Genomic DNA, 26544 nt, shown 5'->3' on the forward strand with positions numbered 1-26544 from the left:
AGAGTAATGTTCTTATTGTTCATTCAGTAGTACTTATTGAGCGCTTACTATGTGCAGAGCACGGTACTAAGCGCTTGGAATGCACAATTCGGCAACAGAGACAATCCCCGCCCAATGACGGGCTCACAGTCTAATGCGGGGAGGCGGACAAAAACAAGACAACATAATCACGATAAATAGAATCAAGGGGATGGACACCTCATTAACTAAATAGATTGTTCTTTGATGCTCTGGATGCCCGTCTACTTATTTCGTTTTGTTGTCCGTCTCCCCCTTCGAGACCGTGAGCCCTTGTTGGATTGTATCTATGCGTTACCGAATTGTGCTTTCCGAGCGCTTAGTACAGTGCTCTGCACACCGTAAGTGCTCAGTTACATACGATCGAATGAATGAACTGAATGAATTTGAGGAGGGAGGGTGTTCCAGTCCAGAGGCAAGACATGAGCAAGAGCTCGGCGGCGAAACGGATGAGGCCCTCCTGCTCCCCATCCCACACTGACCCAAGTAATAGAAAGCACAAAATATTTTATCATTTTAATTCTATCTTTAATTGTTATTGATTATTTTGATGCTTTAAAATGACTTCCAGATCCACTGTTCCTGCCCCAGCCCCTCTCCCATCCCCTCTGCTCTCGCCCCAACCCCTGTCCCTCTGCTCCCGCCCCTCTGCTCCCGCTCCAGCCCCTCTGCTCCCGCTCCAGCCCCTCTGCTTCCGCCCCGCCCTAGCCCCCTGCTCCCGCTCCAGCCCCGCCCTAGCCCCTCTGCTCTCGTCCCAACCCCTGCCCCAACCCCTCGGCTCCGCCCCATCCCAAACCATCCCCTCTGCTCCCGCCGCAACCCCAGCCCCTCTGCTCTCGTCCCAACCCCTGCCCCAGCCCCTCTGCTCCCGCCCCAACCCTAACCCAGTCCCTCTGCTCCCGCCCCAGCCCCTCTGCTCCCGCCCCAACCCCTGCCCCAGCCCCTCTGCTCCCGCCCCAATCCCTGCCCCAGCCCCTCTGCTCCCGCCCCATCCCCGCTCCAGCCCCTCTGCTCCCGCCCCAACCCCTGCCCCAGCCCCTCTGCTCCCGCCCCATCCCCGCCCCAGCCCCTCTGCTCCCGCCCCAACCCCTGTCCCAGTCCCTCTGCTCCCGCCCCAGCCCCGCCCCAGTCCCTCTGCTCCCGCCCCCCCGCTCCGCTTCCGACTTAGCGCCTTGGCCGTGGACGAAGCTGGCCTATGGCGGAGCGGGCGGCGTGGGGGCTGCCGCTAAGTCAGTCCGGGGGGCAGCCGGCCGCGCGGGCCCGTTAGTCACCGGACCCCGGACCCTCCCCCGATCCCCCGCTTCCCGGAACAGCGCCGGCAAAGCGGAGCCCCTTTCCCCACGTTGGGTGAGTTGGCCCAGGGGCAGCTCGTCGGGCCAGTCGTTAAGCGCCTACTCCATAGGAGGCACTGGGGAAGATACCCCGTCGGCAGGTCGGACGCAGGCCCCACCCCACGGGGGTCTCAGCGGAAGGGGGTGCCAGGACGGGAATCGAATCCCTGGCTTTCCGAGGACGAAACCGTGCCACAGACAAGCTACGTGACTTGCCCGAGGTCACACGGCAAGGCAGGTGACGGAGGCGGGTTTAGAACCCGGATCCCGGGACTCCCGCGGGGAGGGTCCTACCCATTCGGGGACTAACTTTTCTGGGTCTCACTTCCCCCTGGTCTCTAAAATGGAGTTCGAGCCCGCGAGCCCCGTGTGGGACGGGGACCGGGTCCAACCTGATGAACTCGTATCTACTCCGGGGCCCGGTACGGCGCCTGGCACAGAGTTTGACGAGGACCGTAGAAAAAAAGAAAGGGGAAGGAGTGCGGGACGGCCAGCGGCCGAACCAATGGGGAGAAGGAATGGTGGATGGGGTGGGGGAAATAAAGGGGCGGCGATCCGGGCGAGGGGTGCAGGCCTTAACTGGGCCTCTCTGTCGACCGTCGTCCTCCCAATCCTCCCCCCATTACCACCCCGGGCCAACCCCCCACCCCCTCCCCGATCTCCCCGCTTCTGGCCACCCGGACTCCCCTTCCAAACCAGCCATCTCCACCCCCCGCGGGCCTCTCCTTGTCAGTTCCTGCTCTTTCTAGTCCCCTGGCCATTCCCTCCCTGCCCTGCAGTTTCTTTGTATCCCGCCTTCACTTTCCTGTTTCGCCCTTTTCTGTCTTCGGTCTTATTGAGGGAGGACCGGGTCGACCTCTTCCAACAGCTGCCGCTCTTACTGCTTCTCGAGGGTTGCCATTTTAATAATAATGGTATTTGTTAAACGCTTACTATGTGACAGGCACTGTACTGTTTACAGTGTAGGCCGCACAGTAGGTGGGGCGGGAGGAGGAGAAGAAGAGAGGATTCTAGGAAAATCGAGGGGAAGCCGGGGTTGGAATCCCACGTCTAAATCATCCCTACCGTGTGCAGGTCACAGAAGAGATACTGGCTAATGATATTATAGTTGTGGCATCTGACTGCTTGCTGTGTACCAGGCGCCGTACTCTGCCCTCGGGTAGATGAACGGATCGGTTACTGACCCTGTGCCTTATTGGGCTCACTCTCTGAAGGGGAGAGAGATGAGGAAATCGAGAAATAGAGAAGTTAAGTGATTTGCTGAAGGTCTAACGAGGCAAGTGGCGGAGTGAAGATTAGAACCCAGGTCCCCCGATTCCAGGAGGGACAACGACTCACTCCCGGGGCTCAAGAAGTCTGATGGAGGAGTGCGTGGAAGAGAAGCAGCGTGGTGCCGGGAAGTGAGGAGCTGCACAGAGAAAGGAAAGGGAAGTGGCAGTAGAAGAGGGCAGCAGGAAGTGTGGACTTGGGGCATCTGGGGGTGGAAAGAGTGAACAGGGGAGGGGGCACCGGCAGTGCGGGTGGAGAGGGGAAGTCAAGATATATATGGGCCACCCCTCCCACTTCTTATGTGGCCCTCCCTTCCACTTTCATCCTCTTTATCCGTGGCATTAATTGGGTGGCTCTGGTAAAGAGAGCATGATACTGGGCACTTGGAAGCCCACAAAATAAATATGGCATGGTCCCTGCCCATAAGTAGTCATTCAATTGTATTTATTGAGCGCTTACTGTGTGCAGAGTACTGTACTAAGCACTCGGGGGAATACAACAATAAGCAGACACATTCCCTTCCCTCAATGAGCTTTAGTGGGCCCCCTGAGGCAGACATTAATATAAATAAATTACAGATATGTACATAAGTAGTGTGGGGCTGGGAGGGGAGAAGAACAAAGGGAGCAAGTCAGGGCGACATAGAAGGGAGTGGGAGAAGAGGAAAGGGGACGCTTAGTCAGGGAAGGCGTCTTGGAGGAAATGTGCCTTCAGTAAGGCTTTGAAGTTGGGGGGCGGAGCGTAATTGTCCGTCGGATTTGGGGAGGGAGGGCATTCCAGGCCAGAGGCAGGACTTGGGCGAGGGGTCGGTGGCAAGTTAGGCGAGGTCGAGGCATGGTGAGAAGGTTAGCATTGGAATACATAACCCTAGCCCAAGCACTGTACAAGTGCTCGGTACAAGTGCTCGGGTACATACAAGATCATCAGGTCAAACACAGTCCTTGCCCCACACAGAGCACACAGTCTAAAGGAGGGAGAGCTGGTCTTAAATCCCCATTTTTTTCAGAGCCCCATCACCGAGGGAGAGAGACAGTGTCTGATTCTCACCTGTTTATTCTCTCCCCGTACTAAGTAAAGTTCTCTGCATACAAAATTGGAAACTGAGGCTCAGAGAAATTAAGTGACTTGGCCAAGGTCATACAGCAGGAAAGTGGCAGACTTAGAATGAATACCCAGGCCTCCTGACTCCCAGATGTTCTCACCCCACTAGGACACATTCTGGATGGTTCATAAGTGTGGAATTGGCCTGGAAGTGCTGAGGCAGTAAGCAGGGGATGTGGCCCACAGAGGATAAGTTTAACTGTCCCACATATGGCTCACAGCCTTAGTCCCCATTTTCCAGACGACGTAACTAAAGCACAGAGAAGTGAAATGACTTGCCCCAGTTCACAGAGCCAGAATTAGAACCTACATCCTTCTGACTCCCAGGCCTGGGCTCTATCCACTAAGCCACGCTGTTTCCCTTAATTACCTATTTGTAAAATGAGTCTAACAGTCCTGTTCTGCCAAGGGAAAAAAAAAAGAAACGTTTATCAATGAAACATGATTATAGAGCAAAACAATATTTTCGGACAAGAGCTTTAATCTACAAAAATGAATCACAGGATAGAATTGGTTGGCAGTGATAACATTCATGAACAGACTTATCAGGGTGTTGAGTAATATAGGAAGGAAGTTGTGGCCCATCTGCCTGTCGACAGCGTGATGCTATCCAAATGAGAAAGTGATACTAAAGTAGGGAGAAATAAGGAAATAGGGAAGAAATGGTTTGGAAGATGTTCTCTTGTTTTCTGTCTGACTCTCTCTTTATGGCATCTTAAACGATTTTTCACTTTGCTGTGTGTGATTGTCTGATGATGTCCCTCCAGCCAGGAATTGTCTCTAGTCCATCAGGGCATTTGTAACCATCATCTCATTAACTAGGCTTGATGTCTCAACCGTTGAGTGCTTCGTGCAAGCAAGGGGCTCGCCAAGATATTAAGCATCTAAAATCTGTTTTGTAGGAGTGTTTATCTCAATCAAAGCCTGTGTAGTGTGACTCAGTTGAGATGGGACCAAGGTGGGTAGTCAGGACACATAATAATAATAATAATAATAATAATAATAATAATAAAGCCCAGTTCTGCCACTTATCTGCTGTGTGACTTTGGGCAAGTCACTTCAGTCCTCCTTTCCTCTTCTCTCCCTCCCTTCTGTGTTGCCCTGACTTGCTCCCTTTAGTCATCCTCCCTCCCAACCCCGCAGCATTAATATACATATCTGTAATTTATTTATATTCATGTCCATCTTCCCCTCAGACTGCAATCTCGTTGTGGGCCGGGAATGTGTCTGCTTGTTGCTGTGTTGTAATCCCCAGGTGCCTAGTAGAGTGCATGTAGTAAACACTTAATTAATTCAATTGTATTTATTGAGCGCTTGCTGTGTGCAGAGAGCTGTATACTAAGCACTTGAAAGAGTACAATAAAGCAATAAACAGACGCATTCCCTGCACACAGTGGACTGACTGACCTTACTTCTCCGGGTCTCAGTTACCTCATCTGTAAAATGGGGATTAAGACTGTGAACTCTATGTGGGACTGTGCCCAACCTGATTAGCTTGTTTCTAACCCAGTGCTTTTGCATAGTTCCTGGCACATAGTAAGTGCTTAACAAATACCATTTAAAAAAAAAAAGACAACTAAGCCACTAGGAGGGCCACTCCAGGTGCTGAAGCAGATAAATGGATAGTGGCCCCTTTCTGCAGCCTTATGGGCCTTGACCTACAGCTTGACGGGTGGATGCGGGGAGGAGCTGGGTTGGGCGGAGGGCCGGGCAGTTGGCTTCCAGGCCAGCCTGGACCTCATCACATTATGCTGCGTGCTCAGCGTCACGTATGGTGTCTCGGACATGCCGGTAATGGTTTTTTGGTTTCAGCATTGCTCCTGTGACTTCCCATGTCTTCCAACTCTCCTTATCCAAGCATTCTCTCTGCAGGGCAAGATACCTCAAGCTCTAGGAGCAGCCCAGTCAATAATGATGGTACTTGTTAAGCACTTACTATGTGCCAAACACTATTCTAAGCACTAGGGTAGGGGCAAGTTAATCAGGTTGGACACAGTCCGCGTAGGCTTGGGGGTCAGAGGAATTGGATTCTAATTCCGACTCTGCCACTTGTTGGCTCTGTGGCTTCGGGCAAGTCACTTAACTTCTCTGTGCCTCAGTTTCCTCATCTGTAAAATAGGGATTAAGACCGTGAGCCCCATGTGGGACCATCTGATTACCTTGTATCTCCCCCAGTGCTTAGAACAGTGCTTGGCACATAGTAAGTACTTAACAAATACCATCATCATTATTATTATGTAGCAGAGCCAAGATTAGAACCCAGGTCCTTCTGACTCCCAGATCCGTGCTCTGTCCCCTAAGCCACTCTGCTTCTCACAGTTGTTGCCAGGAACAAATCTGTCAAATACGTGCTCAAAGAATAGCTGCACAGATTCTCAAATATTGATGGGTCCCATTCAAAAGGTTGCGTTCTCTCCTTTCTTTACAGTTTTACTGCCCCAGAGACAGGTGCGGGGTGCCGAAAGACTGTGCCTCCTGAGAAGTGCAGACATGTCATTGGCCAAGATGCAGATAAGCAGTGACGACCTCCTGGAGAAAGAACAGCTCGACAGTGGGGGGTTTGGATTGGTGTCCTTGTGTTTCCATAGGAGCCACGGGCTGGTGGTGCTGAAAAACGTGTACACCGGCCCGCAGCGCACCGAGTAAGTTGGAATCAAGCAGAGGGGGAGTTCCTCTATCTTCCTTCAGTAGAAATGAGTACGTAACTGTCGTGGTTGCCGCCTGCCAGGTTGATTTTATAATAGTAAATGGGGTATTTGTTATGTGCCAAGAATTGAACTAAGCCCTGGGGAAGGTACAAGGTAATCAGATCCCACAGAACAAGTAGTATTTATTGAGCGCTTATTATATGCAGAGCACTGTACTAAGCGCTTGGAATATACAAATCGGCAACAGATAGAGACAGTCCCTGCCCATTGACGGGCATAGAGTCTAATTAGGTATTGACTTCCCATCATGTGGATGAGGGACTGAGGCCCAGAGAAGTTAAGTGACTTCGCCACAGTCGTACAGCAGAACCCAGGTGCTCTGGCACCCAGGCCCTTGCTCTTTCCACTAGGCAAGAGTGCTTTTATGTTTTAATATGCTGGCCAAAGTGAATCCCACTAGCAGTTCAGACTTTCCCCTTAAAAGAAAATAAGGAGGGTGTTCTTTTGGTAGTTCTTTTGCACTTAGCACAGTACCTGATATGTAGTAAGTACTTAACAGGTACTATTATATTATTATAATAGAGAGCATCCCTGCTCTCAAGATATGTACTCACTAGCAGGATTGTAAGAGGATTTGTCCCCCTCACCTCCCTCCAATTTCAGCTGCTAGAGAAGAGGGAGGTCGGACTGGTGTCAGAAATCCGTGTAGGGATTCTTCTCTGAGTTTGCAGGTAAGTGGTAGGGAGGCACAGTGTAAAGATGGCATCTGCTCCCAAGAGTACCAGATAGAGAAGCAGCATGGCCTAGTGGAAAGAGCTTGACCCTGGGAGCAAGAGAATCTGAGTTCCAATCCTGGCTCTGCCTCTTGTCTGCTGTGTGAGGTAGGGCAAGACCCTTAAACTTCTCTGGGCCTCAGTTTACTCACCTTTAAAATGGGGATTAGTTCTTTCTCCCTCTGACTTAGACAATGAGGCACATGTGGGACATGGACTATGTCCAGCCTGATGATCTTGCTTCTACCCCAGGGTTTAATACAGTGCCTGGCACCTAGTAAGCACTTAACAAATAGCATTTTTTTAAAAAAAATAAAGTTTTGTGTAGAGGCGGTTCATTAACTTTGTCCAGTTAGTTGCCCAAGCTTTCATAATTAGCCAATGATAGTCAGCAGTAGGCCCAGGCCAGGCCTTTTCCTCTAGAATCATTGCTCGACTGTAAGCCCTGTTATTGGTCCATGAAAAGAGCACTACCGTGACCATCAGGAGGCAAGGATTCCGCTTGTTGGGACTCTTCCATCTCAGAGGTGAAGATTTCTGACAGGAGAGCCACCGAGGACATTCTGTGTAGTGGACGGGTCCAACAGGATCCTGAAAAGTAGCTATCTACCATGGATGGCAAAGACCGCAGAGACCACCCTGGGCTGTGGTCACTTTGGCCTTAAATGGGTAACTTTGGCTTGCATTTCCTCCCACTGACTTGCTCGTTGCCCTCTTAGTCTCAGCGTTGTTGATGCTGCACAAACAGCTAGCTCTGTTAATACTTCTGCACAGACACTTACTCGTCAGTCTCACCGGTAGACTCCATCATGTGCTCCCCAAAGGAGCATTTTCATTCTGCATTTTGCTTTTACCCTTTTGACCCCACTATTCTTGTCACCTGGGCTCCTCTTTACGGTAGTTGAGAAAGTGAACCTCTGCCCTCCCTGGCCTAGAACTGAATGAATTTTGGTTAAGAAGCTGTAGATTATCTGTTTTAAAACTGTATTGGGTTCTAATCCTTGCTCTGCTACTTGTCTGTTGTATGACCTTAGGCAAGTCACTTTACTTCTCTGTGCCTCAGTTACCTCAACTTTAAAATGGGGATTAAGACTGTGAGCCCCACGTGGGACAGGGACTGTGTCCAGCCTGATTTACTTGTATCCACCCTAGCACTAGTATAATGCCTGGCACATAGTAAGTGCTTAGCAAATACAACAATTATTATTATTATTTTTAAGCTTTGTCATCCTCCTGCTTCCTTTCCACAGGTTTAATGCCTCCCTTCTGGAAGAAGGAAAGATAATGCACAAACTGAATCACAGTCGGGTAGTGAAGCTCCTAGGCTTTATTTTGGAAGATGGCAACTACTCTCTTGTGATGGAATACATGCCGAAGGGAAACTTGATGAAAGTGCTTAAGACAGTAAGTAGAGAACTCGTTGGGCAACTGTTTTCTAGATGTTCGGAGTTAGTCTAATCTAATCTAGGGACTGTGTCTAATCTGCTCAATTTGATTCTACCCCAGTGTTTAGAACAGTGCTTGACATATAGTAAATGCTTAATTACTGTAATTATTATTATTATTAATGAAAACTTGAAGGAAAGAAATACTCCCAGGTGAATCATATTCTGTTAATTCCACTTAGCAATCAGTCCTCAACTTCCCTACTTGCTGGTCACCTCCAATGCCCCAGTGGATACGTAATGGACAGGAGTGAGAGAGTGTCTAAAGCACTGCTCATCAGTAGTATGATAATCAGTATCTTCCTGCAGGTCCTTGATCTCGAGGCTCCTCTGTAGTTCATGATGGGGGAATCCCATCACATTAGACTCTATTCTTCTTGAGGAAAATATTGCCTGTTCCTCTTTCCAAACAGTAGACCAGTGGCAGTATGTAATCTGAAGGCCCTGGATTAACAACGGTATAGTGTTGAATAGTGGAAAAAGCACGAGCCTGGGATTTGGACCTGGGTTCTAATCCCCGGTCTGTCAGTTGCTTGCTGTCTGACCTTGGACAAGTCAGTAACTTCTCTCTGCCTCATTTTCCTCAACTGTAAAATGGGGGTTGCATGTCTGTTGTCTCTCGTACTTAGACTGAGAGTCCCATGTAGGACAGGGACTTTGACTGACCTGATTATCTTGTAACTACCCTGGTGTTCAGTACAGTGTTATCGTAAAATAAGCACTTATCAGTACCACAATTATTACCAAGATTGGCAGGATGTAATAGGCCCTGAGTTCTAATCCCAGCTCTGCCACAGGTCTGTTGTATAGCCTTGGGCAAGTCACTTAACCTCTCTGTGCTTCGGTTACTTTATGTCTAAAATGGGGATAAAATATCTGTTCTCCCTCCCGCTTAGGGTGTGAGACTCATGTGGGACAGGGACTGGGTCAGATCTGTTTCTACTGTATCAACTCCAGTGCTTAGAACAGTGGGTGGCACACAGTTAGTGCTTAATTCCCCAGTTTTATTATTATCCTTAAAATGGGGATTTTAGACTGTGAAGCCCCATCCCATTACTTTCCCCAGTATGTGGCATGTGGTAAGTAAACACTTAATAAATTCCATAACTATGATTAAGGCCTTTGGACCTAGAAGAAGAAAACAATTTCATTGAACAGGGAAGTATCTGATAGTTGCAAATGTGATGTTGAAACACAGAAAATTCACCTGTGAGGAGACAGTTAATTGGATAAATTAATGGGCATCCATTCACTAGCTTGCTAGAGCATCGTCTTGTCTTACCTATTGTTATTGTCTTTGAAAAGATGTTATCACTTTGTTTTAGACCAGTATCCCCTTGTCTGTGAAAGGGAGAACTATTCTGGAGATCACCGAAGGAATGAACTACTTGCATGGAGAAGGTGTAATCCACAAAGACTTGAAACCAGAAAACATCCTTGTTGATGATGACTTTCACATTAAGGTGAATGTACACTCCCGGAAAAGAGGCAATACGCTCAATCTATATTTAGGTGTATATCGGGTGATCCTCACACTTGGTGGGTACTCCAGAGTCTTAGCAGTTGATGGTTAGGGTGAAAAGCAAGGGGACCAAGGTTTAAATTCTGCAGTGTCAGGAACAAAAGATTTTTGTTCACTCCCAGGAATTACTGCAGTCTCATAAAGACCACTTTGAGGAGCCTTACTCTAAATTCTAGTAACCAAGATTCGTGTCATGAATACCCACAATCCCAGAGAAAGGGAGTTGTGACCTTTGCTTTCTTCTCACGATCTCATTTTGGACATTTTTTGCCACTGGCAAAGATGGAATATCAATCTGGGCCATCTTGGCATTGCTCATATCGTTTTGCTCCTTGTTTTCCTCCCCATCACCGCTCTACCTAGCTGCTTCTCTTTACCCTTCCCATTTTTTTCCTAGCCCTTATATCTCCCTCCTCTCATTTTGCCCTTCTCAGCGTGTCCAAGGGGAAAGAACATGGGCCTGTGAGTCAGGGGAGCCGGCTTCAATTCCCGGCTGTACCACTTAACTGCTGTGTGACTTGGGGCAAAATCACTTGACTTTTCTATGCCTCAGTTTCCTTACCTGTAAAATGGGAATTAAATTACCTGCTCTCCTTCCCTATTAGACTGTGGACCCTATGTGGGGCAGGGACTGCATCCAACCTGGTTATCTTGTATCTCTTCCAACCCTATTACAGTGCGTGACGCACGGTACGTGCTTAACAATTATTATTATTATTATTATTCTCCTCTTAGGTCCTGGCCAGCAATTTCAAAAGACAAGAAGTGCTATAGCGCTTGTACTCAAGAGTGTTGACTGTTTAATGGAACTCTTGGGGCTGCATATTGCTTCTTATGAAATGATTTTTGAGGGAACCAATGGAAGAACTGTTCAGGGGAGACTGACTACCTGATCAGTATTTGCTATCGAAGCAGGCACGAGTCTCCTGAAAAGAAAGGAGAATGCTTTTTTAACTGCAACTATTATCCTGACAGTTTTCCGGTAACATGGAAGTTAATTAGAGTTCCAGCCATGGCCTGTTATTGTTTTCATTCTTGTCAGATGTGCCTTCTGCTTTCTCACAGCCTTTGGTTGCTTTATGAAATAAGAGAGGCCGTAGAAAAACCCCTAAATAGCTGGTAAACTCAGGAGAAACTTCCGGTAAAAAAAAATCTCTTGGTTGCTAGGAAACCATGAAACTGTGTGGTTCACAATTCCTGGGAAGACAGACCTGAATCTGAAATGTACTGGGAAGGCTATGGTTTATGCCAGCTTTGGCATCACTGTAGATTTTTTGGAGAAGCAGCGTGGCCTATTGGATAGAGTAGAGGCCTGGGAGTCAGAGGTCCTGGATTCTAATCCTGGCTCTGCCACCTGCCTGCTGTGGGACCTTGGGCAAGTCACTTCTCTGTTCCTCAGTTCCCTCATCTATAAAATGAGGATTAAGACTGTGAGTCCCATGTGGGACAGGGACTGTGTCCACCCCTATTTGCTTGTGTCCACCTCAGCACTGAGTATGGTGCCTGGCACATAGGAAGTGCTTAACAAATAGCACAACTGTTATTCCAAGTGGAGCCCTACTCACATTTTGCTGTACCACCACTCTGGTTTGATCCTGTTTTGCAGATAGCTGATCTTGGTGTTGCCGCCTTCAAAACATGGAGTAAGCTGACTAAAGAGGAAAACAATAGGCAGAGGAAAATGAAGAGCGCCCCTGAGGCAGCTGCTGGTACCCTCTTCTACATGGCCCCCGAGCACTTGAGTAGTGTCAACACCAAGCCCACAGAGAAATCAGATGTATACAGCTTCGCCATTGTGCTCTGGGCAATTTTTGCCAATAAGGAGCCATATGAACGTAAGATGTTTGCGGGGATTTTTAGTTGACTAATTTTTTCATAAGAAATCAACACCCCCCACATTGAGAATGAACTTGGTAAAATTGAGAGGATTTCCTCCTTGGAAATCAGAGAACTGTAGTCCGGCCTTGAAAATAAGTCCAGTGCTTGGAGCATGATAAGAATTGGAACATAACAGAAATCAGCCATCATGTTTACCAAAACATAATAGTCGTATTTATTGAGCACATACTGCGTGCAGAGCACTGTACTAACTGCTTGGGATAGTAAAGACAAGTTCCCTGCCCACAGTGAGCTTGCGGTCTAGAGGGGGAGACAGATGATAATATAAATAATTATAGATATGTATGTACATAAGTGCAGTGGGGCTGGGAGGCGGGAATGAAGAAAGGGAGCAAGTCAGGGTGACGTAGAAGGGAGTGGAGAAGAGAAAAAGACGACTTAGGGCAGGGCTATTGAAGGAGATGTTCCTTCAATAAGGCTTCGAAGGCTGAGGGGAGTAATTGTTGGATATGAGGATATAATACTCCCAGCCTACTTTGTCTTGGTGGAACTAATAAAATTATTTATCCATAATAAATCTTGGGTATGTACATCAGTGATATGAGGCGGTGGGTGGGGTGAATAGAAGCAGTGGAAAGAGCAAGGGCTTGGGAGTTAGAGGTCATGGGATCTAATTCCGGCTCCGCCACTTAGCTGTATAAATTAGGGCAAGTCACTTAACTTCTCTGTGCCTCAGTTACCTTATCTGTAAAATAGGGATTAAGACTGTGAGCCCTACGTGGGACAATCTGATTACCTTGTATCCCTCCCCAGTGCTTAGAACAGTGCTTGGCACATAGTAAGTGCTTAACAAATACCATCATTATTATTATTATTATTATCAAGTGCTTACAGGGTACAGATCCAAGTGCACAGGTGACATAGAAGGGAGAGGGATTAGGGAACAAAACATTTAGTCAAGGAAGGCCTCCTGGTGGAGCTGTGATTTTAGTTAGGCTTAAAAGATGGGGAGAGTGGTGGTCTGTTATATATGAAGGGGGAGAGAGTTCCAGGCCAGAGGAAGGATGTGGGCAAGGGCTTGGAAGTGAGATAGATGAGAATTGGGTCTTGGTGAGCAAGCTGGTGCTAGAGGAACGAAATGTGTGGGCTGAGTGGTAGGAGGAGATCGGTGAGGTATGCGGGGACAGACTCTATGGTTTGAAGCCAATACTAAGGAGTGTCTGCTCGATGTGGAACTGTACGGGAAATGAGTGGGGAGATGTGGATTGAACTTTGCTTAGAAAAATTATTTAGGCAGTAGAGTGAAGTATGGACTGGAGCTGGGAGAGACGGGGGCAGGGAAGTTGGTGAGAGTTCAAGTGAACTCTTCTAGCCAAAAAAGCAAGTTCTTTTTGGACGTCTCCATCAGGGAATGCGTAAACTCATCCCCTCAAGCCTTTTCTGCTTATAAGTTACAATATCTATCTGGTGATAGGTAGACACACATGTATATACATACATACATTTGTATAAGTATACCTCTTGGTCACTAGATAGTAAACTCCTTGAGGGCAGGAATCATGTCTTCTAACTCTTTTTTGTACTCTCCCAAGCTCTTAGTACAGAGCACTCTCGGATGTTCAATAAGTACTAAGGATTGAAAGTTTCCCTTCATAATCAGACACCAATGACATTGAAATTCACCTGTGGTTGTGGGCAACCGAAAGGCCCAGTGTGGATACCTATCAGTTAATCAATTAGTGGTATTTAGTGAGCACGTACTGTGTGCGGAGCACTGTAGTGAGCATTTGGGGAAAATACAGTTCAACAGAGTTGGTAGACTTGATCCCTGTCCACAAGGAACTTAGAGTGTACAGGGGATACAGACCTTAAAACAGATTGGGGATGGGATAATAATAATTATGGTATTTGTTAAGCCCTTACTCTGCGCCAGACACTGTAGTAAGCACTGGGGTGAATATAAGCAAATCAGGTTGGACACAGTCCCCGTACCTTTCACAGATGAGGTAACTGAGACACAGAGAAGTGAAATGACTTGCTCAAGATCACACAGCAGACGAGTGGCAGAGCCAGGATTAGAACGCATGACCTTCTGATTCCCAGGTCCGTGTTCTATCCACTACGCCATGCTGCTTCCAGCTACAGACATCAGGCAATCAAATCCGAGAGGGAACAAACACCTCTGGGAAAGAAAAGCCTGAGGAGGAAGACCCTGATGAGGCATCTCTTTGTGTTACAGATGCTATCTGTGAACAGCAAATTTACTGGGGCATTATACATGGTAACAGGCCAAACGTGGAGGACATCAGGGTGAGCTGCCCAAAAGAAATCATTGACCTAATGGAACACTGCTGGAAGGACCACCCAGAAGACCGACCAACGTTTGAAGGTATGAATTCCCTTCCCTTTCAGGTGGGATGCTGACCGGAGTTCAATTTTCAGTTAGCAAAAGAAGTCCCAATTTCCTTCTGATTTCAAGTAGAATCCTGGAGCTTTTCAACCCTTTTTCCCTCGAAAAGAGGTCACTTTAGGCCCAGAGCAACCAATAATCACCTTTTGTTTTATTTCCCCCTTTTGCCCTGCTTAATTAATCTTTATTGTGTACTCTTTGTTCCTTTTGACTTCTGATGATGGTATCTTCCCTGCACACCTCCATTCACTATTTTTCCTTGTTTGGTGTCTTTTCTCTTCTGACCATCTCAGACAGGACCCATGTTTTGCCTTGCCAATAAGACATATCCGTTTCTGCATGTCTTTTAATGATCCAGGGCACCTGCTGCACGTGGGTTGGTGGGGAAAGGGTACTAGCAATTGCCAAGGAATCTACTCTTTCCTTTTTTCTCAGAAGGTGGTACCAGTCCCCTGACTCAGTCCATTGTGGGCCAGCTGCAAGTCTTCAGGAAACCTCTTCTAAAGACCTTTGCTTCCTAAGTTTTTTCTGTTCCAGTCCTTTCCCATGCTTTCTCCCACCTAGTTTTATATCCCCAGAACTGCCCTTCTGGCTCTGGATCCTATTCCCTTCTGTCTTCACCTCTTCTGAATAGCCAGAGCAGAAATATCTCCTTCAGCTTCTCTGCTTCCATGTCTTCAGCTTCCTTCTAATAACTTCTTGGGGTCATTTATAGGGTCAGGAACTTCCCTTATTTTATTTTTTAATGATATTTGTTAAGCACTTATTATATGTCAAATGCTTTTCTAAGCGCTAGGTTAGATAGAAGTGAATTAGGTTGGACCCAGTCCCTGTCCCACATGGGACTCTCAGTTTAAGTAGGAGGAAGAACAGGAGGCCTGAGGCATGGAGAAGTTAAGTGACTTGCCCCAGGTCACACAGCAAGCATTTGGCAGAGCTTGGATTAGGACCCAGGTCTTCTGACTCCCAGGCCTGTGCTCTTTTCACTAGACCATGCTGCTTCTCCACTGCTTATTTAATCCTTCCTCCTCCAAACAGCTGGTTGGAATGGGGAAGTGGGGAGAATGTTAACAGGGTGGAAAATGACAGGGGAAGAGAGTGTAGTGTGAGGACAGAGGACTGTCATCTCATTGTCACTGTATTCAGTGGGCTGGAAATTAGCAGAATTGAGGCTTTAGCCAGCTGTTGACTGCCCTAGCCCCTGATGCAGAAGTGAGTGGGAAAGGCAAATCAATCTCTGAATTCCTGATGGGGAAAGGCGTTAAAGCAGAAACACCCAGGCATCTCCTATTTCACCTTTCTTGTGGAAAACTATGTGGCTTTTGGTCAGTCTAGTTTAGCACTCTGCCGCTGCTTCTTCCTTGCACCTACTTTACTTTTTCAAGTCTCCCTGTTTTTCTCCAGAACCCCAAAACCATCCATCAACCTCCTTTCCACTCCTGACAGTGAGCAGAATCCAGCTATCTCACTAGGGCTGAGATTTACCGATTCTTTCTAGGGTTCCCAATCGATCCTTGGTTAAATCCAGAAATAACAGAGAGGCCTCTCTTCAGTTTTAATTTGCCATCATTTGGCTCATCAAACAATTCTTTGTGCATACCTCTGAATCACTTCAGAACCAAGTCATCATTTGAAGTTTTTAAATGCTGGGTTCTCATTTCTATTTCAAAAACGTTTACTATCCACATGTAGTATTTAGGAGAATTTGATGTTCTAAGGATCATGGGTTAATATTTTTGCCTACATACCAAAAAACATCTTTGTTAAAGAATTGATAACATTCTTTTATTTATAGGAATTCACCAAGGATTCAGTCCTTTTTACCAGAAACATTTTGAAATAAACGTGGAGACAGATGTGATTAATTTAAAAGTAAGTAAAATGCTAGGTGCTTTTGGTTCAAATGATGGTTTGAACCAAAATAGGGCAATATCTCTAACATGAAAATGACAGTACTATACTCGATACATTTTTTTAACTACCTTTTTTTATTAGCCACAGTCAAAGCAATGAGCATAAGCTCTGAGTCTGTTCAGAAGGGCAAGGAGCATGAGCTTTGCTTCCGCTCTACAACCAGTGGCATATACTCTTTGCTGTTGATCCAACGAAAAGAGTTCTGGCTCTGGGAATCAGGAGATCTGGGTTCTATCCTCTGTTCCGTCTGTTGGGACAATGCTATTAGCGGTGAAGCTTTCTGAGAAAGACCTTGGGCATTCCAAGAGGTGGGCAGGCCTATCCAGAATCCTGGGGAAAAGAGCTGACCAATGTGGACAGTAATGATAATAATATTAACAGTAATAACTGTGGTATTTGCTAAGTGCTTACTGTGTGTCAAGCACTGTTCTAAGAGCTGGGGAAGATAATCAGGTCAGACACAGTCCCTGTCCCGCTCAGGGCTCAATCTAAGTAGGAGGGAGAACAGGTATTGAATTCCCATTTATAGATGAGGTAACTGAAGCTGAGAGATAGTAAGTGTCGTGCTCAAGGTCCTAGAAAAGGCACATGGCAGAGTCAGGACTAGAACCCAGATCCTCCATCTCCCAGCCCGTGCCCTTTCCACTAAGCCACGCTGCTCCTCCTCCACAGTGCAATCAGTGGTATTTATTGAGCATGTACAGTGTACAGAGCATGGTACTGAGCACTTGAGAGAGTACAACCGAGTTGTTAGACATGATCCCGGCCCTCAAGGAGCTTACCATCTCATGGCAGAGCTCTCTATGGCTACTGAAGCAACTGTCTTCTGAGTCAGGGCACTAAGGCACAACATTGGCACTATGCCGAGGTCACTTGGGAGAGAAAATACCTTTGCCTCTGGGTTTGCTACCCTCCTTTCCACCTGCTCACTCACTGCACTTCCCAGTGCCCCAGTGGAGACGTGACTAACAGGAAAGTGAGAGCATCACTGTACAAACCACCAGCACTGTAATCAATTTCTTCTCACAATGACTTAGTCCTCGAGTCTCAGGACCGAGGCTCATCCATACTTCCCATGGGAGAATTCAACCTAATCGCTGAATACGGTGTTCCGCACTTAGGCACTCAGTAGTGGATCTGTTCATCTCCACCATCAAGCTAAGTGGTGAGGATCATTCTGCACTTTTCTGCTGTGTGACCATGGGCCAGTCGTTTCACTTCTCTGGGCTCAGTTTCCTCACTTGTAAAATGGGGATTCAATATCTGTTCTTTCTCCACCCCACTTAGCCTAGGAGCCCCATGTAGGACAGGGACTGAGTCCAACTTGATTGACTTGAATTAACTTAGTACTTAGTAGTATATAGTGCTGGGTATATAGTAAGCACTTAACACATGACATTATTATTATTGTTGTTGTTATTATTTTCATTATTACTACTGTAAATTCTGATTCAGAGTAGTCATTAGGCTATATGTGCTTACACCCCTTCCCCCCAGCAATTTTATGAGCCATGTGATGAGGTCTATCTCGACTTATCTTCTAATATTGATTTGATAGATTGGGTGCTTACTAAAACCTATGTTGTTTTTCTGTGCGTGCGTGCATGTATACATGTGTAGAAAAAGTATCCTGCCCCAAATGAAATCGTGCAAAGGATGCACTCGCTCCAAATCGACTCAACACCCTACCGTGCAAGCAGCACACCTCCAGGTAACTTTTCATGATTTCGCACCTTTGCTTTAGGTTGGGTTTTTTCATATCAACCACCTCAGTCAGGGAATGTGCATCTTGAATGAGGAGGATGATTGTAAACTACTTCTGCTATATTGCAGGGAATGTGCAATAAACAATATTTTTTTCTGACAGCTAAAATAATATCTGATTTAAGGGGTAGGTTATTTTTGAAAGGCTCACCTGCTGAAATCTCAGCCCGGCCTTTTGGCAGAGGACCTGCAAAACAGAAATACCAGTGTAAAACAAAAATCAAACAGAATCCTAATTTCTTTCAAACCCTTGTGGGCCCTGGTTCCTGTTGTTGGGCTGAGTTAGACTTTTATTGTTTTATGGTAAGTTTATTGGTAGATTACAAAAATTGATAATGTACAGTCAGAGTGCTATTGAATAATAATGTCAGATCTCTGAGAAATTCCTCCTAACTAGTTCCATTGAGAAAGGAGTGCTTAGAGTACTTCAAAATTTAGCGAACTTTGAAGCCTGGCAAAGCGACAACCTCAAGGGTTGTGGATTCTAACCCAAGCTCTTCCTCCATCTGATTGTGGGCAAGCCGTTGGACTCCTTTCTTCCCACGAAGAGGCCAACTCTGTTTGTCAAGAGGTTAGCATCAGGCCTCTTGAGCTGATCCCACAAGGAATCATATTACCCAATTATCCCCAGCAAGGCTTGGAGAAGCAGCGTGGCCTAATAGAGCACAGGCCTGGGAGTCAGAAGGCCCTAGTTTCTAATCCCAGCTCTGCCACTTGGCTGCTGTGTGACCTCGGGCAATTCACTGAACTTCTCTGTGCCTCAATTACCCCATCTGTAAAATGGGGATTACTACTGTGAACCCCATGTGGGACATGGGCTGTGTTCAACCTGATAAGCTAATATCTACCCCAGTGCTTAGTACAGTGCCTGGCACATAATGAGCACTTAACAAATGCTTCTCCCCCCCACCCTTCCACCCCCCAAAAAAAGCCTTCAATATCTTTTTCCAACTTCTGATAATATTTTGTCTGGTCTCTTAATGCCACCTTATTGATCTACCAGCAGTAGCAACTCACTCATGGTGAGTGACACAATGACCCTAAAAATTCAGAGTTGCCTGGAGCCTCATGTTGGATTTGGGTTTTGGAGGGTGGGAGGGAGAGTCTGGGTGACCCAATCCCAGCCAGTAGATTTGGGGCCTGGCTCCACCAGACCCAAGGCTGATCTGAGCCCAAGCCCACCCTACTCTCAAGTTTGGCTGAGAAGCAACATGGCCTATTAGAAAGAGTTTGGGCCTGAGAGTCAAAGGACCTGGGTTCTAATCCCTGCTCCACCACTTCCCTGCTGTTTGACCTTGGATAAGTCACTTAACTTCTCTGTGCCTCAGTTCCCTCAACTGCAGAATGGGGATTCAGATCTTGCTCTCCTGTTCTCCCTCCTATTTAGACTGTGAGCCCCATGAGGGACCTGATTATTTTGTACCTACTTTAGTGCTTGACACTTAATAAGCATTTAGCAAATACCCCAGTTGTTTTTATTATCATCTTCTGTGCCTGTGAAAAGCTATCTTTCTGAGTGCTGGCACTCTTCCTCCTACTCTCTCAGGCTCTATTACACATCCTATTGCCTATTTATTTTCTGGGCTCACCCAGGACGATGGAGTTTTTGTGGCTGCCTGCCAAATGTTGTTTCTTCAAGACTCAGGCCTGCGACCCAGGTGAGATTCATTCCAGCATTTTATCCTCCTTCCCTTTTCCAGATCAGCCCAATTCACTGCACAGCTCCCAGGACCTTGGGACTTGTTATGTAGATGATGCCATGTTCAGCCCTTACCCTGGAAACCAGCCTGTGGAGAACGAAGCCCCCTTGGAGGAGCCCAGCTTACAGCAGAAACTCCAGGAAGAAGCCAACTACCATCTCTTTGGTGAACGCCTAGATAAACAGCAGAGTTTCCAGAACAAATACAGTGCTGCTCAAGACATAGAAGAAGAAAGGAAACGGAGAGTCTCTCATGACCCCTTTGCAAAGGCTCCCGGGCCTTCCCAGACTCTTCAGCCTGCCAGAGCCAGGGCTGCCGCTTACCATGGTCCGGCTGGTTCCAGCGTTGGGTCTCAGCAGTCAGCGGCAGCTGGTGCCGCTCCCTCACTGCCACGGAGGGGCAGTGAACCAGCCAGCCACAGTGTTTCTTTAAGAACAAGACCCACAGAGGTGCCAGCGGCCAGCATGGAATACGGGTACGAACCAAACCCAGGCCCTCTGTTTGGCCTGCATAAAATTCCTGTGCCAGAGACTAATTTTGATCCGCTGGCCAACATGCCAACCTCTTCCTATCCCAAGAGCCTGGCTTCCATAGGTAAGCAGGCCTTTTGATTTCTCCTTGCAAGATGTGTTTGGTCTTTTAATAGCTGCTCTTCTAACTACAGTTGTTTCCTGAAAGGAAGGTGGCTGCTGGCTGGGACATAGAGCACAAGCAACTGGGAAAGTTGTTTTTTCTAATCGGTAGAATGGCCAGCATGGAAACTCATAAAGCTTTGCACTGGCCATTGGAATTGGGCAACACAAGCTAAAATCAATTTAAGGTGCTTGTTGGCAAGAGTCTAACACCTTCTTCTTTTATATTTTTATGGGCAGAGTTAAGTGAAGGCATCCAAAACTGCAGACTAGTGAAAAAGGTTGCCCTAGAAAAGGAGAGAAAATAGTAGTTATCCCAGGGCTCACCAATAAAGGTATACAATTAGCTGCTTGGTCAATCAGTCAATCAATCAATGATATTTATTGAGCACTTTATGGGTGCAGAGTACTTTACTAAGCACGTGGAAGAGTAGAGTACAGTACAAAAGAGTTGATAGACACATTTCCTACTCTCAATGAGATTAGAGTCTAGAGAGGGAGACAGACATTAAAATAAATAAATTATGGATATATATGTGAGGGTTGTGGGGCTGAGAGTAGGGTGAATACAAGTGCCCAAAGGACAGAGATCCAAATGCATAGAAGCAGCATGGCCTAATGGATAGAGTGCAGGCCTGGGAGTCAGAAGATCATGGGTTCTAATGCTGTCTCCACCACTTGTTTGCTGCGTGACCTTGGGCAAGTTGCATAACTTCTCTGAGCATCATTTCCCTCATCTGTAAAATGGGGATTAAGACTGTGAGCCCTTTATGGGACAGGGACTGTGTCCATCCTGGCTATCTTGTATCCACCCCAGTGCTTAGAACAGTGCTTGGCACATAAGTGCTTAACAAATACCACAACTATTTATTATTAATTCAGCCAGTCATCCTGAACACTGGTAATAGAAGGACCCATAGGGCAAAGAAAGGGATGGAGGGGGAAGGTGAAAAGAGGTTGAAGGGTGGAATTCCGGCCCTTTAATGTGCTTCCCCCACCCCCTCAAATTAATGGGACCCCACCCCGGGAAGAATGCTCCCAGTGAAGTAATCCTAAGAGGCACTATTGGTTTTCACCAAATAATATTTCTTGGGATCATTTCTGGAAAGAATATGAAAGTGGGTATTAGTCAATGCCTATTTATAGGTTTCACTTTTGTTTTGTGAATTTTGAAAAAAAGTAAAGGAAAATTGTGGTATTAGTTCTAAGCACTGTGCTAATCTACTCTGGAGTAGATTCAGGATTATCAGGTTGGACACAGTCTCTGTCCTACTTGGGGTCACAGTCTAATGGGGAGGGAAAAACAGGTGCAGTTTACTCATTAATTTTTGCAGATGAGTAAACTGAGGCATGGAGAGGCTAAGTGACTTGCCCAAGATCACACAGCAGGCAAGAGGGAAAGTTGGGATTAGAACCCAGGATCTCTGACTCTCGGGCCCATGTTCTTTCCACAGGGCCATGCTGCTTCTCATAGCCATAGACCATGAACTTTTGTGGATTTCCTCAAAGCCACCATTTGAAGGACTTCATTTTTTAAAATTCCAATAAGAATTATTACGCCCCCGATAGAAGAGGCCCTGGTCAAAGGGTCGGAATATGTGGATAGGTAATTCATTCACTTCTCTTTTTCTTCCCCCTGTGAAGAATGGAATAATAATTTCATCTATATTTATCTCTTCTTGTTTTGTGAGAATTCATTGTGTTATTCAAATACAAGAGAGAAATATTATACTCTATTTCATTTACTGAGAAGAACAAGAAGACTTTATGAAATGATAATACTATAAATGTGGTATTTAAGTGCTTTCTATCTACCAAGCACTATACTAAGCACTGGGTTAGATAATCAGGACACGGTCCTGTCCCACATGGGCTCATAGTCTAAGGGAGGGAGAGAACAGTTATTGCATCCACAATTTACAAATGAGGAAACTGAGGCACAGAAAAGTTAGGGATTTGCCCAGAGTTACCCAGCAACCAGGATTAGAACCCAAATCCCGACCTTTCCGACTTGTGCTATTTCCACCAGGTCATACTGCTTCGCACTCCCCAGATGGTGGAAAATTGAACATGGAATTTTATACAGGTCATTGCCCATAGCTGAATACAATAAATATTCTCTCATACACAGCACTATCATAAGTAATCCCTGCTATTTTTTAGAACCTGTTTTTCAGTCTGGGCCTTATTGCCAAAGTTTAAGTGAGGATTGATTTGCTAGGTAGCTGGGCTGTTTTTTATACATCAATGACTGGTGTCTTTAAATGGAATTTTAAAATGCTGGTAGACTTGGAATCCTGTAAATTAATTGAGCACTTAATCTGTGCAGAACACTGTAGTAACATTTGGGAGAGGACAATACGATAGAGTCGCTAGACACGATTCCTGCCCACAAGAAGGGATCTACAATGGGAGACAGACATAAAAATAAACTACTCTTTTGACATATTCGTTCAATTTTAATTATTAAAATTATCTTAAAATAATGAAATCAGTGTTCTCTCTTCAGTTAGTCTATTGCCATGTCATTACCACTTGAGTTGTTTCTTCTTAGTTCAATCAGCTGTGTTTATTGGACTTCTTCATCGTGTAGAGTACCCTACTAAGCACATGGGAGCATATTTATAAAATTAGTAGATATAGTCCCAGACCTCAAGAGTTTACAAGTTTGCACAAGAGACAAGACAGTAACTAAATTACATATAGAAGAAAATAATAGGATACGTAAGTGCTAGGTGCGCTGTAAATCCTTAAGTGTTTAGATGGCACAAAGTGGTGATGTGGGAGCTAGGGGTTGTAAAGTGGGGCTTAGATTGAGCCAAGGGCTTAGATAAAGGGGGATTAGAAATGAATCAAGGAAGTCCCCCTTGAGGAGATGTGATTTTTTTCATTCATTCAGTCATATTTATTGAGCGCTTACTGTGTGCAGAGCACTGTATTAAGTGCTTGGAAAGTACAATTCAGCAATAAAGAGAGACAATCCCTGCCTGGAACAGGCTTATAGTCTAGATTTGGGGCCAGCATTGAAGATGGGTAGAGCTGTGGTCTGTTGGATAAAGGAGGGTGGAGGTCCAGGCTAGAGGTAGGAGGTGAGCAAGAGGTCGACGACAAGAGAGGTGAAAGCGAGGCACAGTGAAAAGGTTAGCTTGAGAGGAACAAGGAATGTGAGCCAGGGTGAGGTGGGAGAAAAGAGTGGGAAGATAGAGAGGGAGGTGATTGAGTGCTTTAAAGTTAATGGCCAGGAGTTTCTGCTTGATTCCAAGGAGAATAGGCAACCACTGGATATTTGGGGGAAGTGGAGATTCTGTACAGAATGACATTTTAGAGAAATGATCTGGGCAGAAGTGTGGGCTAAATAAGGGAGTAGCAGAAGGCAGGGAGTTCAGTGAAGAGGCCCAATGCAGGAGTCCAAGTGCCCAGACCAGCCTGGGAGCTATTTGCAAAGAGAAGGAAGGGTTCCTGGAAATCTTGTGCACGAAGAAGCAACATGTTCGACTTCATAGTTTGTCTAAAGTCAAAAAGTAAAGGATAACACAATCACTATTTGTCTACTTCCCTCTAGTCAGTCCTGAAGCCATTTTTGAAAAACCTTGTACACTTTCTGCAAAAATTAAATGACCGTGTTCCCTCTTAACCAATGCAGTCCTTTCTATAGCCCTCTGCACTGCTCAGCGTATTCTATCATGTTGAATCTGTATTCATTTACTTATTAGTGTCATTTTTGTTTTCCGTGACTTCTGGGTAGAAGACTTGGGACGTATCAGCATAACCCGAAGCAGTGCCATCCAGATCGGAAATTGCAATTATATGATGATTGACGATAAGAGTTTACAGCCTGTGAGCACATATCTAAACTCTCAGACACAGCCAGAGTTATGGGCTATCTTTGGTAAGCAAACTCGTCCCCGAAATGCAACTTTCTACATGTACCATTAGGCTCCCACCTCACACATGCCCTCCTACTTCAGTGAAGTTGCTTCTCCGTTAATTTAGGACAAGGCCTATAATTCTGTACCTCTTCAAAACTGCCCACTTTTGTTCTCCCATCACTCTAGAGCCTTTCGCTTGAAGACTGTGTCCTGAGTGTCTTTAAGTCAATCATTCCATCATTGGGTATTTGAGAGCTTACTGTGAACTTGAAGAGCATAGTAGACTTCCTGTAATTTGAGAATGGAGGGGGAGGAAGGTCGGGGGAAACCCCATTTGCAGGTTCAGACCTATTGCATTGGAAAAGTCCAGTCCAGTGAGGAGCTGGAATTAAAAACAAACAAAAGAATCCAGAGCATGTCTAGCTTAGCCTGAGAAGTGTCAGCTATTTTAGTTACCCTCTGTTCCTTTAGTTCTTTCGAGTAGCATCTGGGAGAGAGCCGTTCTGGAGCAGAACTGCAGAAGTGGCAGGAAGTCCTTGCTATTCATGCCTCTTCCCCCTTCTGATCTGCCCCCCCCTTCCCGATTTCATGAATTCCAGGAAACCCCGGGGAATTATTAAGATGATACCAGGCCCGTGAATCCCTCTCCTTTTTCCTTTGGCAGAGAATCCGTCGAGTCTGCTTGATGAACACCTGCACCCCGTGAGAGAGAACCTGGCCAAACAGTGGAAAAATTGTGCCCGTCAACTGGGTTTCACCGAGGCCCAGATTGACGAAATCGACCACGACTATGAGCGAGATGGACTGAAGGAAAAGGTGTATCAGATGCTCCAGAAGTGGCTGATGAGAGAGGGCAATAAAGGGGCCACCGTGGGAAAGCTGGCCAAAGCTCTTTATGAGTGCAAGAGGATAGATCTTCTAAATGGTTTGATACGCATGGTCCAGAGCCAACCCAAGTGATGAAACCAGCAGAAATGGATACAAACGCTTTTTTTTTCCACTTTGGGAAGTGTACTATACGAAGGAGGCCTGTACTAGCCAAGGAGGCCTGTACTAGCCAAGGAGGCCTCTTTGGGTTGAGGGACTGAATCCTGCCAATCTGCTCATGAAATTTAGGGAGATTGGAAGAGAGAAGGCAACCTAGGAAGACTTGGTATTGGAGAAAAAATGTGCATGGTGGTAAATATAAATCTCCAAGATACTTCCAAAAACTAAATCCCAAATGTGGTATTGAGTGAGAATTGATGGTTTGGATCAGTTGCTTTTGATCTCCTTTCAAAGTGTGCCACTCACTGATAGTTTCTTGTTCTTAGATCTGTGAAATGTTGTGACTAAGTAAAAATAGTGTATTTAAGAGGACTGGAGAAAAAGGAAGCCACAGGCCCTCAAGTTCTGTGCTGTTTTCCATACAACTTTCCCTACCACTAAGCTGACCTTCCGTTGCAGGACAAAAGGAGAGAAGCAACAGGCCTGTGAGTCAGAGGATCTGAGTTTTAATCTCAACTCTGCCATTTGCCTCTGACTCTTCTATATGACTCTTCTAGGCCCATTTTCCTCAGTTGAAATAAAATAGGGACTAAATTACCTGTTCTTCCTCCTACTTTGACTGTGAGCCCCATGTGAGACAGGGACTGTGTCCCACCTGATTAACTTGTATCTACCCCAGCGCTTACTTAGTACAGTGCTTGACACATAGTAAGTACTTAACAAATACATGAATAGGGTATTCCTTAAGATCTGGGCGCCTGTCCTAAGAGCAGAGTGATTTTTTTTACTGTGGGCAACAAAGTGGAACAGTAGATTACAGACCCTATTACTGAGTTCTAAACTCAGTCCTGTAATTAACTAATGAGTCTGAACAGTTCTGTTTAGCCTCTCCATGCCTCAGTCTCCTCATTCTGTAAAATGGGAATGTAAATTCCATCTTTCTCCCATGTAATGTGAGAAATGACTGGTAGTGACTGCAAAGCACTTTCTGACTATTACTTGCCAATAATGCCTTCAATTGCATTTCTTCTCCAACCTTCGTAATGTGTCCCAAGGGTTCTTGCTTAGATGTGTTATTGCTTTTTAGCGCTCTGTAGTATTTTCCCATGGATTTAATGGTGATCCTTGAAACCAAAGATGTTCTGATTCCCTTTCTCTACCCGTCACTGCCTGATTCTCCTTTATGATGCTGATTGAAAGTCTCTTGAATGTAGCCCAAATCAGCAATAACTTTGAATTGATAAGTTTGGAATATGAAAGATTTCATTTTTTAATCTTTTCTTAAATTTGACAATAAAACTTAATTTGATATCTTTAGCTTC

At 45.9% G+C, this 26544-nt stretch overlaps 1 protein-coding gene across 2 annotated transcripts; it reads left to right on the top strand.

Moving 5' to 3' along the window:
- Positions 1 to 1191: 1191 nt before the first annotated feature.
- On the top strand, positions 1192 to 26544 carry LOC114805391 (receptor-interacting serine/threonine-protein kinase 1-like). Of its 2 annotated transcripts, none has more exons than XM_029056472.2 (11): positions 1192 to 1365; positions 6148 to 6361; positions 8391 to 8544; positions 9911 to 10048; positions 11714 to 11942; positions 14186 to 14335; positions 16152 to 16228; positions 17891 to 17981; positions 19735 to 20328; positions 24112 to 24255; positions 24900 to 26544. In XM_029056472.2, exons 2-11 carry the CDS (start codon positions 6210 to 6212, stop codon positions 25193 to 25195), a joined length of 2025 nt encoding a protein of 674 aa, XP_028912305.1. In that variant the 5' UTR covers positions 1192 to 1365; positions 6148 to 6209; the 3' UTR covers positions 25196 to 26544. The 2 variants fall into 2 exon arrangements, with proteins under 2 accessions (XP_028912305.1, XP_039766899.1); XM_039910965.1 differs by having other exon boundaries at positions 24115 to 24255.

The sequence above is a fragment of the Ornithorhynchus anatinus genome, chromosome Y2 (assembly GCF_004115215.2).
Source record: "Ornithorhynchus anatinus isolate Pmale09 chromosome Y2, mOrnAna1.pri.v4, whole genome shotgun sequence".
Classification (NCBI taxonomy): Eukaryota; Metazoa; Chordata; class Mammalia; order Monotremata; family Ornithorhynchidae; genus Ornithorhynchus; species Ornithorhynchus anatinus.